The following is a 17057-nucleotide window of genomic DNA, read 5'->3' on the forward strand; positions in this document are numbered from 1 at the left end:
CAAAATGGAGCATCTACGTTCATTAAACAAACTCTTCTCAAGTTCAAGAGTTAAATAAACCAGAACACAATAATTCTGGGTGATTTTAACACACTTCTTTCAAGACTGGATAGATCTTCCAAACAATAGCTGAACAAAGAAACTATCAAACTCAATAATACATTCAATAACTTAGACTTAACAGACATATATAGAATATTTCATCCATCAATGAGCAAATACACTTTCTTCTCAGCAGCACATGGATCCTTCTGTAAATAGACCATATATTATGCCATAAAGCAACACTCAGCAAATACAAAAATAAAATAGAGATACTACCATGCATTCTGTCAGATCATAAGGGAATTAAATAAGAAATAAATGATAAAATAAAAATAGAAGCTACTTCAACACCTGGAGACTAAATAATATGCTACTGAATGAACAATGGGTTGCAAAAGACATCAAAGAGGAGATTAAAAAATTCTTAGAGGTAAATGAGAGCACTGATACAACATATTGAAATCTCTGGGACACTATGAAGGTAGTACTAAGAGGAAAGTTCATTGCATGGAATTCATTCCTTCAAAGAAGAAAAAGTCAATAAAAAATGATATAACATTACATCTCAAAGCCTAGAAAAAGAAGAACAAATCAACACCAAAAGCAGTAGAAGACAGGAAATAATTAAAATCAGAGCTGAAATCAATGACATTGAAACAAAACAAACAATTCAAAAATTTGACAAAGCAAAAAGTTGGTTGTTTGGAAAAGTAAATAAAATTGATAAAATCTTAGCCATGTTAATGAATATAAGGAGAGTGGAAACTCAAATTACTAATATTTGTGATGAAAAAGAAAATATCATGGGGGCTGAGATTGTGTCTCAGTGGTAGAGCACTCACCTCACACATGTGAGACCCTGTGTTTGATCCTCAGCACCACACAAAAATAAGTAAATAAAATAAAGGTATTGTGTTCAACTACTAAAAAAATAAATATTAAAAAAGAAAAAAGGAAATACCATGACAAACACTACAGAAGATAATTAGAAATTATTTTGAAAATTTCCAATAAAATAAAAAATATTGAAGGCATTGACAAATTTTTAGAGTCATATGATTTTCCCAAACTTAATCAGGATATAAGAGACCATATATGCAAGTTGTATATACACAAGTATATACAATTTCAAGAAATGAAATAGAAGATGCCATCAGAACCACACCAATCACGAAAAGCCCAGAACCAGATGGATACACAGTTGAGTTCTACAAGACCTTCAAAGAAGAACTAATGCCGATACTCCTCAAATTATTTTATGAAATAGAAAAAGAGGGAATACTTCCAAACTCATTCTATGAGACCAATATCATCCTGATTCCAAAACCAGACAAAGACACATCAAAGAAAGAAAAATTCAGACCAATATCTCTAATGAACATAGATGCAAAAATTCTCAATAAAATTCTGGCAAATCAAATACAAAAACATATCAAGAAGATAGAGCACCATGATCAAGTGGGATTTATCCAAGGGATGCAAGGTTGGTTCAATAAATGGAAATCAATAAATGTAATCTATCACATCAATAGACTTAAAGATAAGAATCATATGATCATCTCAATAGATGCAGAAAAAGCATTTGATAAAATTCAGCACCCCTAATGCTCAAAACACTAGAGAAACTAGGGATAACAGGAACATATTTCAGCATTTTAAAAGCTATCTATGCTAAGGCCTAGGCTAGCATCAATCTAAATTGAGAAAAATTGAAAGCATCCCCTCTAAAAACGAAAACAAGACAGGGATGCTCTCTTTCACCACTTCTATTTAACATAAGTCTTGAAACTCTAGCCAGAGCAATTAGATGAAAGAAATTAAAGGGATATGGATAGGAAAAGAAGAACTCAAACTACTAGTATTTGCCAATGATATGATTCTGTACCTAGATGATCCAAAAAATTCCACCAGAAAACTTCTAGAACTAATAAATGAATTTAGCAAAGTAGCACAGTATAAAATCAAGGCCCATAAATCAAAGGCATTTCTGCACATCAATGACAAATCCTCTAAAAGAGAAACTAGGAAAACTAGGGATAATAGGAACATACCTCAACATTGTAAAAGCTATGTATGTTAAATCTAAGGCCAACATCATAAAAATGCAGAAAAACTGAAAGTATTCCCTTGAAAAACTGGAACAAGTCATGGAAGCCCTCGTTCACCAGTTCTGTTCTACTTGAAACTTTTTTTAGAGAGAGAGAGAGAGAGAGAGAGAGAGAGAGAGAGAGAGAGAGAGAGAGAGAGAATCTTTTTTTTTTTTGTAGATGGACACAACACAATGCCTTTATTTTTATATGGTGCTGAGAATCGAACCTGGGTTGCGCCTGTTGCTAGGTGAGCACTCTACCACTGAGCCACAATCCCAGCCTCTGTTCTACTTGAAATTATAACTGGAGCAATTAGAAGAAAGAACTTGAAGGGATACAAATAGGAAAAGAAGAACTCAAACTATCTCTATTTGCTGACTACATGATCCTATATTTAGAAGACCCCAGAATTCCACCAGAAAACTTTTAGAACTAATAAGTAGCAAGTTATAAAATTAATACCCATAATTTAAACACATTCTTATAAATCAATGATGAAACCACTGAAAGAAATAGGAAATCTACCCCATTGACAACAGACTAAAAAAATTAAAATATTTGGGAATTAATCTATCAAAAGAGGTGAAAGTCCCTTACAATGAAACCCACATAATACTAACAAAATAAATTAAAGAAGACCTTAGAATATGGAAAGATCTCCCATGTCCTTGGAAAGCAGAATTAACATTGTCAAAATGGCTGTACTCTCTCAATAGTGCAGTACAGATTTAATGCTATTACTATTAAAATTCCAATGCTATTCTCATAGAATTAGAAAAAGCAATCCCAAAATTCATTTGGAAAAATAAGATACCCAGAATAACCAAAGCAATCCTTAGCAGAGGGCATCACAATACCAGATCTTAAATTATATTACTGAGCAATAGTAACAAGAAACGGCAGTGTATTGGCAACAAAACTGACATGAAGACCAATTGTACACAACAGAAGACACAGAGACAAACCCACATAAATACAGTTATCTCATATTAGACAAATGTGCCAAAAACATACATTGGAGAAAAGATAGCCTCTTCAACAAATGATGCTGGGAAAACTGGAAATCCAAATGTAGCAAAATGAAATGGAACCCCCTTTTCTCACCCTGCATAAAACTCAACTCAAAGTGAATCAAAGACTTAGGCATTAGACCAGAGACCCTGTACCTAATAGAATAAAAAGTAGGCCCAAATCTATGTCATGTTGGCTTAGGAGCTGACTTCCTTAAGAAGACTCATAAAGTGCAAGAAATGAAATCAAGAATCAACAAATGAGACAAAATCAAACTAAAAAGCTTCTTCACAGCAAAGGAAACAATCAAGAATGTGAAGATAGAGCCTTCAGAATGGGAGAAAATCTTTGCCACCTGCACCTCAGATGGAGCTGTAATCTCCAGGATATATAAATAACTCAACACCACAAACAACAACAACAAAAAAACAACAACAAATAACCCAATTAGTAAATGGGCAAAGGAACTAACAAGCACTTCACAGAAGAAGAAATATGATTGGTCAACAAATATATGAAAAATTATTTAACATTTCTAGTAGTTTGAGAAATGTAAATTAAAACTACACTAAGATTTCCTCTCACTCCAGGTGGAATGGCAATTATCAACAATACAAGTAGCAATAAATGTTTGTGAGGATGTGGGGAAAAAGGTATACTCATACATTGTGGTGGGACTGCAAATTGGTGCAACCAATATAGAAAGTGGTATGGAGATGCCTCAGAAAACTTGGAATGGAACCACTATTTGACTGTTATCCCGTTTCTGGGCATATACTCAAAGGACTTAAACCAGCATGCTATAATTTCTCTGAATAACCTTTGACAGGGCCTGAAAGATGAATGATTATTGAGTATGTATTTATACTTAAAGAAAATAATGTCATTATCTTTGCAGAGCCTTCCATCTAGTAGGGAGAAAACCAGTTTTAAGTTGTTTGAAGCTTGTGAGCCACTGGGTGGAAAAAGAAAGAAAAATTGCATCTGCAGAAATCTATTGATTCATATGAATCATTCTCAGTCAAATAAATTAAAAATTGCAGTAATATACATCCTTGTCTGATCTTTTGCTCTGTAGACACATTGCTCCCTTGGGCAAGTTTCAAATTTCTTATGAAAGTATCATCCAAGGGAACTTATCTTCCTTAATACGTCAACTTTGAGTCAATCCTCCAAATCATTTTCCTCCTTTTGTGCAGGAGGGATGTGCTGAGGGATGGATTGAATTCACACAAATGTACACAGATTGACCACCCTACACCTGGGTCTTAAGTGCTGTTAAAGTAATCCTTATGTACGCTTTGTCAATTCTCCAAGGCCATCCCCAAGATACTTTAAGCTTATTCTTTTTTCTCCAGAAAATTCTATTTGTCTCCTCGTCCTCTTCTTATCCAACTTATATGCCAATATACACTTCTTGTATCATTGTTTCCATCAGATAGAAATATTCTTCCCCATATCTTGTCACCTTTATATTTTTCTTTGTTTTCATCCAAGTAAATTTATTTTAACTGATACCCAATAACATAGTGTACATATTAATGGAGTGCTGATGCATGTGTACATCGCATTTCTTTGTCTCCTCAAAAACTTTTTATTTCTTTTTGGTGAAATCTTCCAATATGCTTTCTTCTAGCTTTTTGAAATGTAGTTCATTATTGTTTTCTATACATCCTCCTGTGCCACAGTGCACCAGAACTCCTTGTTTCTACTTAAGTAAAACCCATTATTCATTGATCAGTATGTTGCCTTCCATTCCCATTCCCTACACTCTCTAGTCTATGGTAACCACAATTTTACTCTCAACATCTATGAGGTCAACTATTACATATTTGACATACAATGAGGTTATAAGATATTTGTCTTAATTGCCTGACTTATTTCATTTAACCTAATGATCTCCTGGCCCATGCAAGTTATGTCAAATGAAAGGATTTAATTCATTTTTATGACTAAATAGTATCCCATTTTATTTCATTTATTTATCCATTTATCAGCTGATGGGCATTTAGATTATTTGCTTTTCTTAGCTACTATGTATAGTGCTGCCATAAACATGGGAGTCCAGATGTCTCTTTAACATAGTGATTTCACTTCCTTTGAACATGTGCTCAGCATCAGGATTACTGTATCATATGGTATTTTTTTTGGGGGGGGCAGGATGTTTGATAATGTCTCAATTACATTGAGGTACATAATTTTTGATTATGTACCTCCTTTATTTCTAAAGGATATATTTGCTGGATTCAGTATTCTTGATTGGAAGGTTTTTCTTAATTCTATGAAAATACCATGGCACGCACTTCTGACCTATATGTTTACCATTGAAAAGTCTGCCATCAGGTGAATTGGGACATCCTTATATGTTATTTCTTTTTTTTCTCTTGATGTCTGAGAGTCTTCATCTTTCATCTTTGAGAGTTGTATTATAATATATAATGATAAGAATCCGAGGCTCCCAGTCACAACTGCCCAACTAACTTTTCACCTTCAAGCAGAGACTTAACTAACTCCATGTTAAGCTGCCAGGGGTTGAGGAGAAATGAGGTGAGTAGTCCTATGGCCAACAATGGTGTATTGCTATATCACACCCTGAAGCCACAGCCTGCTAAGGTAACACTGAAGTGGGGAGGGATCTAGGCCCTCAGTGCTATGAGCTGCCTACTGCTGAGGTGGACTTAAGGCTCCAGACTCCTGCAATCAGCCACAAGTGCTGCAGGCTCTTCTTGAGTCTGTCCCACCAGCACACAGGTCTTGCTCAATTATCTCTGTTCAACATTTGAGGCCTCTAATTCCTATTCAATGCTGTGTATGATCATGGTTGGTCTGGCACTGAATTCCAAGACAAAGTCCTTTGCCAGCACTGTGCCCTGATCCTTAGAGAGTCTTGCTTTCCCCTTTTCTGCCAGAGGTTGGAGGTGTGGTTGCAGAGACAGTCTCTTTTCTGCCCAACAAAACAGTTCCAGAGTCTCAGTGTGAGGTTACTGGTATGAACATGACAGGGTTTTGGGGTTCTGTCATGCCCAGGTTTCACTGTGGCAGGCCTTGTCCTGGGTTTCAAGTCTGAGGTCTGGGCTTATTCCCTTTTCATTTCCCAAGAAGAATGCATTTCTCTTCATCCTGGGTGGCTTGAGGTTGGGGGAAGGGCAAGTCTTATCTTCCTTCATCCTTCAATGTAACTTTTCATCATAGTAAAAGCATGCACTTACCTGGTTTTGTCTCTTGTGAAGTCATTTTGGTGAGTGAATAACAGTAATGTGGTGTATTTGTGGGAGATCACTGAACAACCATTCTAGTATGAGTCCTAAACTATATAACATCTTACTATGATACGTATGCATTAATATTTTATTGAATATAACATTAATTTGCCAGTATAGGGCTAAATTCATCTCCCAAGTATGAGTTTATACAGGTTTTGCTTTGAAAAAGAAATGTAGAGAAAATCTATTGTAGTAATGATGGAAGGAAAATCTGTGACTCAAAGCATTTGACTCACAGTTCTTTGGCCCTTCCTGCCAATGAGCTGAGAATTCTGATGTCTGAATATGGAAAGGAGAATTTCAACTTTGCAGTAAGCCATAAATTTCCCTGTGATGCATTTAATTCCATCCCTGTGCCCATTAATCTACTAACCAGTGCAAAACTAACTCTGGCTATTCATATATAAACACTCATTCAACTTAAAAAAAAAACAAGCTTCATTCTTGTCTGTCTTTTCAAAAGAGGATATGTGTGGTAATTTATGGGTAATTCTACAAATAGTAAATTATAAAACAAAATTATGAGATGATTTTAATTGTAATGATTCTATAAAAAACCTATCTTGTCAAATATAACTGCAGAGAAGGAAAAGACAATACATGAGATTTACAATAAATCATTAAATAAAACCCATAATCTGCTGCTATCTTGAGTACCCAGTGTCCATGGGGACCTCTTAGTCCTCTGTGGCTAATCTGTCTCTTTTTTCCCCCAGGATCAGATATACACTTTTGGTCCTTTCCATTCTCTTAGGCTACTGAATGCACAGACCCTACCTGAGCAGATGACACCTGCATCCTCATCGTGTGTGCAGTCATGATGCCCCCAGCCTTGAGCTGGGCACTTCCACACTTGGTCCTCCTCTCCTGTGCACTTCAGCTCGTCCAGCCAGATGGGCCCTGATCCCTCCCCAAATTGTGCATTGTGCATGACATCAAGAGCCACTCCACAGCCAATTTGTCTGCATACCACGTGAGCATCATTTAGGTCCCAGCTGTCATCACAGACAGTGCCCCAGGAATGTTTGTGAAGGATCTCTACTCTGCCTGCACAGCGACTGCCCCTATTCACCAGGCGGAGCTGTGGGGTCTCTGAGAAAAAAATAAACATGTTAATAGTTGTATGTACAAAGAAAATGAGAAGGGTATTCTTGTCCTGTGGTACTCCCTCCCTCAACCAATCAGTTTGCAGAATTCATTTTCAGATTGCAGAGCTTGTTGTGTAAGACATGTAGTTGTTTATACCAGGGTAGCAGCTAAATAGTAAATTATAAAACAAAATTATGAAGATGATTTTAGTTTTAATGATTCTACAAAAAAACCTATCTTGTCAAATATAACTGCAGAGAAGGGAAAGATAATATATGAGATTTACAATAAATAATTAAATAAAACCCATCATCCAAAACCCATTCAATTCTTACCAAAGCAAGTAGGAGAATTAATTGTGTAAAAAACAAGAAATGATATTAAACACAATATAATCTAGCTAGATGTATCAGCTAGAAGTTATTATGTAGTTGCTATCAGAGTTAAACTTATTATTTAAAGAATTCTTCATAGGATTTGATAACACAGTTCTAGAAATGTCAGAGTAGTTAAAAGTGTCTTTTTTTTGAAGACAAATCTAAAAGTGAATGGGCTAGCATCTGATTGGTTCTTATACAGCACACATTCTTGAGTGCCGATGGCTTGAGACTTGGAAGGATCAGAGCACAGAGGATAGAGTAAGGGATGAGATCATCAGAAACCTTAGGTAATAGCCATGAATTCAGGAGAAAATCATAATCATATGGTCATTGAGACTGGAAAATGAATGGATCATTGTTTGCCTTAAAATATTTCACTAATGATTCTAGGCTTCAGAGTTCAGATTGGACATGTAATGTCATAACTTGACTCACTTTAGATATATTGAGCAAGTTCCCAAAAATATGATGTTTGATATCAACATTGCTCAACTCTAGTAGGAATCATAGAACGTTACTTTTTTCTCCTAACAAATTGAATCTATGCTTGGAATTCCTTTTAGGAGTTGTTATTATGCAAAATAGGAGTTTTTGGTAAGGAGGTAAATAGCAGAAAGGAGGTACTTTTGTTGGGACTCTGAGTGAAAAAGGTTAGGGAACAAAGGAATAATTGTATTTTGAGAAGAGAAAGAGAGGAACTAATAAAGAAGTCAAGAGAAATCTAAATAATATGGAGAAGCAGAAAGGCAGCCCAGAGAAAAGTACAAAGCAATTTACAACTTCATCTTCAGCTGCCTGGGTGAGGAAGACAACCTCAAGCATAAGGTAAGCTGGACAGTGCAGACAACCCAGATGATATCAGAAGACTCCCAGTCTTACCTGTTGGAAAAACACATGGTTCTTACTAGATTTAGATCAAGTTTGGGGCATTGTCCTGAGAGGGAATACTCATGAACAACAAACAAACTTTAGAGAAAAAAATTATCACATTGCTTAGCATGCTCTCAGAGTGCTATAACCAAGAGCTATCTTAAATGGCCATTGTTAGGGAATAAACTGCTCTGGGGTTTAGACAATATGGGGTAATCACAATTTTAGTTCCCTGGGCCACTCTGCCACAGTAATTTGGTAGAAGTTAATGTTCTACACTCTCAGATAAGAAGAGAACCTATCACAAATATGCTGAGAGCATTGAATTGCAGGGGAGGGATGGAGGTCTCATTGGTAAGTGGTCCCACCCTCTGTGAAGAAGAGCAATTCCAGTTGCACATGATTGTACATAGGGACCAGGTCTGAGAACTCAGAGAAAATGTTTGGCAATTCACAGAATTCCCATGTAATCTCTCCAGGGATTACATTTTTTCCCACAGGCTCCCCAGGGATGCACCATGGCAAGGACACTTGGCACACCCCAGTGGGGACCTGCTAGAGGCCTCTGGAGCAAGTATTAGCTCTTCAAACCACTGGAAGCTGACTTGACTGTTGACATGCCTCCAGGTTTCCAGACAAAACCCCTGCAGGGATATTATGACCTGTTTTATCAATACTCCCTTAACCTCCTTGACAGCAAATGAGGAGTGAAGGATAGCCAACATATTACCCCCAATCCCAGCATGTATGTTGGGAAGAGAGCAGAAATGCAACTGGTTTCTTTTGCACTTTACTGACCCCCACATACCAGGTGGATTCAAATGTTGGATGACCTGGAAAAGGTGTTTCCAATGCAAACACTTTGGCTGGGAGGAATTTTTGACTATTTTTCTATATGTTTTATTTTATTTTCTTTACTATTATATGTTTTTTTAATTCTTCAAATGGATTTTTTCTCTATTCTTTTTTCTCATTTTATTTTGTCTCTCTGTCTCTGTCTCTCACTTTCTCTTTATTGATTGTACTGGTGATAGAACCCAGACACACTTTACCTCTGAACTATATCCCTAGCCATTTTAAATTTTAATTATTTATTTGTTTATTTACTTATTTTTAAAAAATTTTTTATTGTTGGTTGTTCAAAACATTACATAGTTCTTGATATATCATATTTCACACTTTGATTCAAGTGGGTTATGAGCTCCCATTTTTATCCCATATACAGATTGCAGAATCACATCAGTTACACATCCATTGATTTACATATTGCCATACTAGTGTCTGTTGTGTTCTGCTGCCTTTCCTATCCTCTACTATCCCCCCCCCTCCCCTCCCCTCCCCTCTTCTCTCTCTGCCCCCTCTACTGACATTCATTTGTCCCCCTTGTATTATTTTTCCCTTTCCCCTCACTTCCTCTTGTATGTACTTTTGTATAACTCTGAGGGTCTCCTTCCATTTCCATGCAATTTCCCTTCTCTCTCCCTTTCCCTCCCACCTCTCATCCCTGTTTAATGTTAATCTTCTTCTCATGCTCTTCGACCCTACTCTGTTCTTAGTTACTCTCCTTATATCAAAGAAGACATTTGGCATTTGTTTTTTAGGGATTGGCTAGCTTCACTTAGCATAATCTGCTCTAATTTTTTGAGTAGGGGAGGGGATATATATATATATATATATATATATATATATATATCAGAAATTTCCTTCCTGTTATACATCACTATGATCATAACTGCAAATGGGTATAATGATGAGCAGAAAAACATCCTGCACCTTAGGTCATATCTGATTACCAGTAGTTCAGGAGGACTAGCTTATCTGTACTTGGCAGTAAATTGTGGTGTAACTTGTTTATCTGAAATATCTACAGCATCTACATAATTTCCTAAACTACCAGCCTCACCAATGATCAATTAGAGATAAAGGGGCATTTAATTTTAGAAATTTTAATTTGATGTGTTAATTGATAGCTTTTCATGTAGTTTGGCTGAAAGGTGACAATGATTTATATCATGTTCTCTAAATATTTTTTCTTAAATGAAATAATGTGTTTTATTGGCAATGTCTCCATATTTCTGCCAAATCAGTGAACTATCAGGGGCTTCCCACTTCCATAATCAACTCTGGAGTAATATTAGTCATAATAAGAGTAACTATCCACAGTATTAAGCACATTAGAATAAATTCGTCCTTGAGTAGTTGAAGCCTGTATTAAACTGGTAAATAAGGGTTATGAGTGATGAAAGGGTTTTAGTCTGAGAAGAGGACTGAATCCAGGAGGCAATGACAGTGTGGATTGTAAGGAAGTTCTGATCATGCATTTCCCCAATTCATTTTATCACTTATATAAGTGTTATACCCACAGGCATTTGTGGAAGTCATCAGAGCTAGTCCATGTGTCCATGATGCATCAGGGAAGTACAAATGTTACTAAATTAAAATGTTAAACAATTAAAAAATTAAAACAGGGTGAATATAGTTGAAGAACAAATTTTTTAGTTGAAATGTCAATTTATCAAGAAGGTAAGAAGAAAGTATAGAAGCAGAACTTATTTTTGAAACATTAAAGGTTATACAGCATCTATTTATCAGAAGTCCTAGAAGGAATGAAACATAAGCCTGGAGAAGAAAAATATGAAGAACTATTAGTTGAAAATTGCAGAGAAGTAAAAAGCAAGTCTTATTTTGAAAAGACTTGTATATTGCCACTTAAGTATAATAAATAATGATAATCACAGGTAAACAAATTAGAATAAGATTTATTCCATGCATGTATAATTATGGATTCTACTGTCATTTTTAACTAAAAAGAACCAATAACAAATGTACTAAAGTAAAATTTCCAAAAAGTGGGTATGTGATCTTTTAGGATGCAAGAATCAAATTGACTCTAAACTTTTTAATAGCAATGTTGCTTACAAAAAATAATAAAGTAATATCTTAAAATAATAAAATCCAACAACTTTGAATTTAGAATTCTATTTATAGCAAAAATATCATTCTTAAGAGAAGAGTAAATATATTATCAGTTAAATAAGTCCACAGCTTTATAAAATATATATCATGCTTCCACTAACATAAAAAGAAAGAATAAACTCAATTTAACAGTAAGTATAAGGAAATTGTAATGTTTTTCTTTTTTTTTTAAATTTTTTTTATTGGTTGTTCAAAACATTATAAAGCTCTCGACATATCATATTTCATACATTAGATTCAAGTTGGTTATGAACTCCCAATTTTACCCCAAATACAGATTGCAGAATCACATCGGTTACACATCCACATTTTTACATAATGCCCTATTAGTAACTGTTGTATTCTGCTACCTTTCCTATCCTCTACCATCCCCCCTCCCTCCCCTCCCATCTTCTTTCTCTACCCCATCCACTGTAATTCATATCTCTCCTTGTTTATTTTCCCATTCCCCTCACAACCTCTTATATGTAATTTTGTATAACAATGAGGGTCTCCCTCCATTACCATGCAATTTCCCTTTTCTCTCCCTTTCCATCCCACCTCATGTATCTGTTTAATGTTAATCTTTTCTTCCTGCTCTTCCTCCCTGCTCTGTTCTTAGTTGCTCTCATTATATCAAAGAAGACATTTGGTATTTGTTTTTTAGGGATTGGCTAGCTTCACTAAGCATAATCTGCTCTAGTGCCATCCATTTCCCTGCAAATTCTATGATTTTGTCATTTTTTAGTGCTGCGTAATACTCCATGGTGTATAAATGCCACATTTTTTTTAAAGATCAATCTTAGTAAAACACAAGACTAGATTGTTTATTGTTGACTTGCATCAAACTCCCATAGAATATTTTCTCTTTTACACAAAAAGAAAAACAGAACAAAAAAATAGTGGAAAAAAATACCCATCTTGTTTAGTCTTGGTAATTCTTGTGTTTCTATGAATTTATATATTTCATCTAGACTATCCATTGTTTTGGTGTGAAATTGTTCATGTACTCTAATAGCATTTAAAATTTTTCATAGAATTGGCAACAATGCCTCTATTTTCATTTCTAACTTTAGTAATTTTTGTCTTCTCTTTCTATTATTTCTTTACTTAAAGGTTTGTTGATCTTTTAAATTGTTTTTGGCACTGGGGATTTTAACCCAGGAGCTCTTTATTACTGAGCTACATCCTCACCCTCTCCTAAACCTGTTTTTTAAAACTTTCAGAGAGGGTCTAATTAGGCAATGTAGGGCCTCCCTAAATTGCTGAGGCTGGTCTTGAATTTGTAATCCTCCTGCCTCAGCCTCCCTAGTGGCTGGGATTATAGGAGTGCACCAGGGCACCCTGCTACAGACTTACCAGTCTTGCTGGTTTTTTCAAAGATAAGGTAATAGTATTCTCTGTTTTTTTTTTTTTCTGGACTCTATTCAGTTAATCCTAGATCTAATCCTTATTAGATCTAAGATTAGATCTATACTTCTGCTTGATTTGAACATAGCTGGTTCTTTTATTTCTAGGTTTTCTGGATTTCTATTTCTAGATGCAAATATACATTGCTGATTCGAGTGAGAATTTTTTTTTTCATATATGTATATATAGCTGTAATTTTTCCCCTGTTCTCACTAAATGCCCTAAATTTTGTCTTGCTGTGTTTTCATTTTCATTCATCTTAGAAGTATGTTCTAATTTTTCCCTGATTTCTCTTTGGTCCATTGGTTGTTTAAGTGTGCTATTTAATTTCCACAAGTTTGTGATTTTTCCAGTTGTGTTTCTGTTATTGATTTCTAATTTTATCCCATTGTGGTTGAAGAAGATATAATAGTCCCCTCTTGTCCACATGAACAACTTTTTAAGACCCTCAGAAGATGCTAAAAACTGTGGATAGTACTAAATCCAAAATATACCACATTTTCTCCCATATGCATATGCCTCTGATTAAGTCTCATCTATGAATTAGTCACATTAAAAGATTAAAAATGGCAATGAATAATCAAATCAAACAATTATAAAAATATAATATAAGAGTTATGTGAATGTGGTCTCTCTCACTCTCAGAATTCCTTATTTTACTGTATGCTGGACAAAGAAATAATTGACATCTTGTTGGGATAAACAGGAATGCTTCAAGATTTATTATGTTACTCAAAATGGCACGTTTTAAAAATTGAAAATTGAGTATTTTTACTCATAAATATAGAGTGTCTCTTTTTTTGTCCCTTATTTTATATAGGCAATACAGGCTAATTTTAATTAAATTGAAAGTAATCTAGTAATAAAGAAAATAAAAAGATGATAGAGTATCTCTTTATTCAGTTCTTTGCTATCTTTCTTTAGTTTTAGTTTTCCATTTTAAATTCTTATACATATCTTGCTAAATTTATACCAGAGTTCTTAATTTTTGAGGTGCTTAAGTACATTGCTAACGTGTTTTTAATTTCCAAAGCAACTTGTTTTTTTCTGGTATACTTGAGTGATTGACTTCAGTGCAGTAACTTTACATCCTGCAACCTTGCTGTATTCATTTTGTATTTCCAGGAATTATTGCTTTTGTTGTTAATTCTTTTGATTTTTTTCTACACATAATCATTGCATCTGTAAACAAAGATTTTTTTTTTCCTTTCAAATCTGTACACCTTTTATTTCCTTTTCTTGTCTTATGTCATTAAGGACTTCTCAATGATGCTAAAAAGCATGTTGAGAGGGGACATCCTTTATCCTTGTCTGTTTCTGATCTTAGTGGGCATCTTTGTTTTTCCTACCATTACCTGTAGGTTTTATTTTAGAACTTCTTTATCAAGTGAGGAAGTTCCCCCTACATCCCCAATTTTCTGATGGTTTATTGTTTTTATCATGAGCAGGTGTTGAATTTTTCAAAAGATTTTCTGCGTATATTGATGTGATCATGTGATTTTTCTTTTCTGTCTTGTTGATGTGATGGATTATATTTATTGGGTTTTGAATGTTGAACTAGCCTTGTACAAGTAGAATAAATCCTACTCACTCATTGTATATAATTCTTTTAATACTTCACTGGACTCTATTTACTAATATATTTTGTTAAGAATTTTGCTTCTACATTCATGAGGGATGTTGAAATGTAATTTTCTTTTCCTGTAATACCTTTATCTTAGAATAATGCTTGCCTCATAGAATGAGTTAGGAAATATTCCCTTTGTTATTATTCTTTGAATAAGAACCTTGAGAAATAAGTGCTCACTTTGTTATTCGGTTGCTATATTTAGTAGTAGCCCAAAAGGACTAAGGGTTTTTTTTTTTTTTCCTACTGGGAGCAAATATCTTTGTGTTTGAACTAATGGTGTGGATCTTCTCAGCTTCTGTGTTCCTCCTCACGCATTTGATCTCAGAAATGTGTCTGTGGTTGATCTTTGGTGGTGGTTTTGTGCCATGTCCTCCATATTTAGGAGACTTCTATTTGGTGTTAATAATATTGGTTCATAGGGCCAGGACAGTTCCCTGCCCTTACTTCAGAGGTAGAGTTTTTGCTTCATTTTTAGAAGAGAATGAGTCTTTGTACCTTGGAAAGAAGAGGCAGTTATTTTGCTTCTATTCCTTCCTTTGAAGCACTGAGCTTTTTGCTACACCCTAGAGTGAAAAGGTTGCTTTGCCTTATCTGGCAACTTAAGACTTTTGCTGCTTATAAGAGAGAGTTTTAGAGAAGACAGGACTTTGTCTTTCTCCATCAGCAGTTGTCCATCAACTCTGTGAGACTGAGGTTTCTTTGTCATCTCCTGTGCTGCTCCCAATCTTTCTGATGGAAGCCTAGGAGGAAGATACTTGAGTGTGAAGTACCCTTGTGTCTCTGACCTCAACAATTCAAAACTGGCAAGGAAGCAACTCTTTCAAATTGTATATTATATCCTTTATTTTAGTGGATTGTCTACTTGGGATCAGGATTACTTGGGTAGCATATGACTTCAATAAAATAAGTTAAAGGAAGAAAAAAGTTATGCCTTTTTACCTCATCTACCTTTTTCTCAATGTTGAAGAAGGAGAAATAAATATTTTTTGTAATTTTCTATATTCTCAACAGAAATGGTTGTTTCAAAAATTGTTCTTTTAATGTTCTAGCATGCTTATGACAGAATTTTATCATCTGTAAACCTATTTATATTGTCTGTTTTCTCCCCCTTTCATCCCGTCTCTTATTATGCCTGAAAAGTTTTGATTGAATGCTATGTTTTTTTAAATTGAAAATTTTGTTCTGACTTGACATAATCTTTCTCCATAAGTCCACCTTTTATTTCTTAATGCAGATACAATCAGAAGAAATTTGTTTGAGTGGTAATTTTGTTAGGGCTAAGATTACTTCTGGGTTACTCTCTTTTGAGGTTATAGCTCTCGAGAAAATTTCAATTTCATCTAGAGTTCAGAAGGACTCAGAATGCCTGGAAGAGCACGAGTTCAAACCTTATTTTCCACAGTTTTATGAACCTGTTGAAAAATAAGCACTATCCTTTTTTTGTTAGTGTAATTTAATTTACCCAGAAGTCCACTTTAATTCAGATTTTGAGTTATGTTCTCTTGGTGTGTCTGTTACTTAGGCGTATTTATTTTAATTAATCTTTTATTTTATGTGTTAATTCACACTTATTTTAAATTTCAAAATTAATAATAATTTTAATCAATTTAAAAATTTAAAAATCAATTTAAAAACCATTATATTCAAAATGGATCTGGAATATTCAACTAACCATGAGACCCTTCTGATCCTGAGCACTGTGCAATTCTTTGTATACAACCAGAGATATGAAAAAATGTGCTCTCTAGATGTAATAAAAATTATAATGCATTCTGTTGACATATATAAATAAAAAAATTTCAAAAAAGCACTGGGCAATTCTGTAGGCTACATGCCCATGAAGCTGTCTCTGTTCCATAGCATTTCAGAGATGATTGGCCCAATAAACCACAGCCTGTGTGACAGTGGCCTAATCCCTTGGGAGAAGAAAAATCATGGCAGCTGCACCCAGTTGACAACTCTCAGTAAAAGCTGGTATTAACTCTGTGGGCATTTGAGAAGTCAGAATCTGGTCGCTAAGTATGTTTATGGATGATGGTAAAAGAGCTGTACCTTTCTGCCACCAATTTCCTAAGATTTTTCCTAGGAAAAATGGGATGGAATATTCACATTTCCTGTCTCTGATTTTATGTGGTTAGTTATAGAGACTGAGAAATCATACTTTACAATTTCTCTTGTCTACCAATAATTCCCTTGAGAGATATTTCCAAGATAATGAACTGAGGGCAAAAGTTTTTGTTTGCTAGGTGTTTAGTGTTGTTTGATATTATTTCTATATGGGTTCCTCTCCATTTTGTGCTTTTGCCTTGCCCAT

At 34.8% G+C, this 17057-nt stretch overlaps 1 protein-coding gene across 1 annotated transcript in view; it reads right to left on the bottom strand.

The window, feature by feature from the left end:
• LOC124078965 (antigen WC1.1-like) overlaps window positions 1-7520 on the bottom strand; it is a 34557-nt gene extending 27037 nt beyond the window's left edge. The window contains 1 exon segment of the mRNA XM_058572556.1: window positions 7187-7520. Within this exon segment, the coding sequence (XP_058428539.1) occupies window positions 7187-7520 (334 nt within the window).
• Window positions 7521-17057: the final 9537 nt, after the last annotated feature.

Source organism: Marmota monax, unplaced genomic scaffold, assembly GCF_021218885.2.
Source record: "Marmota monax isolate L192 unplaced genomic scaffold, Marmota_monax_Labrador192_F-V1.1 WCK01_AAM20220418_F8-fsc00186, whole genome shotgun sequence".
Classification (NCBI taxonomy): Eukaryota; Metazoa; Chordata; class Mammalia; order Rodentia; family Sciuridae; genus Marmota; species Marmota monax.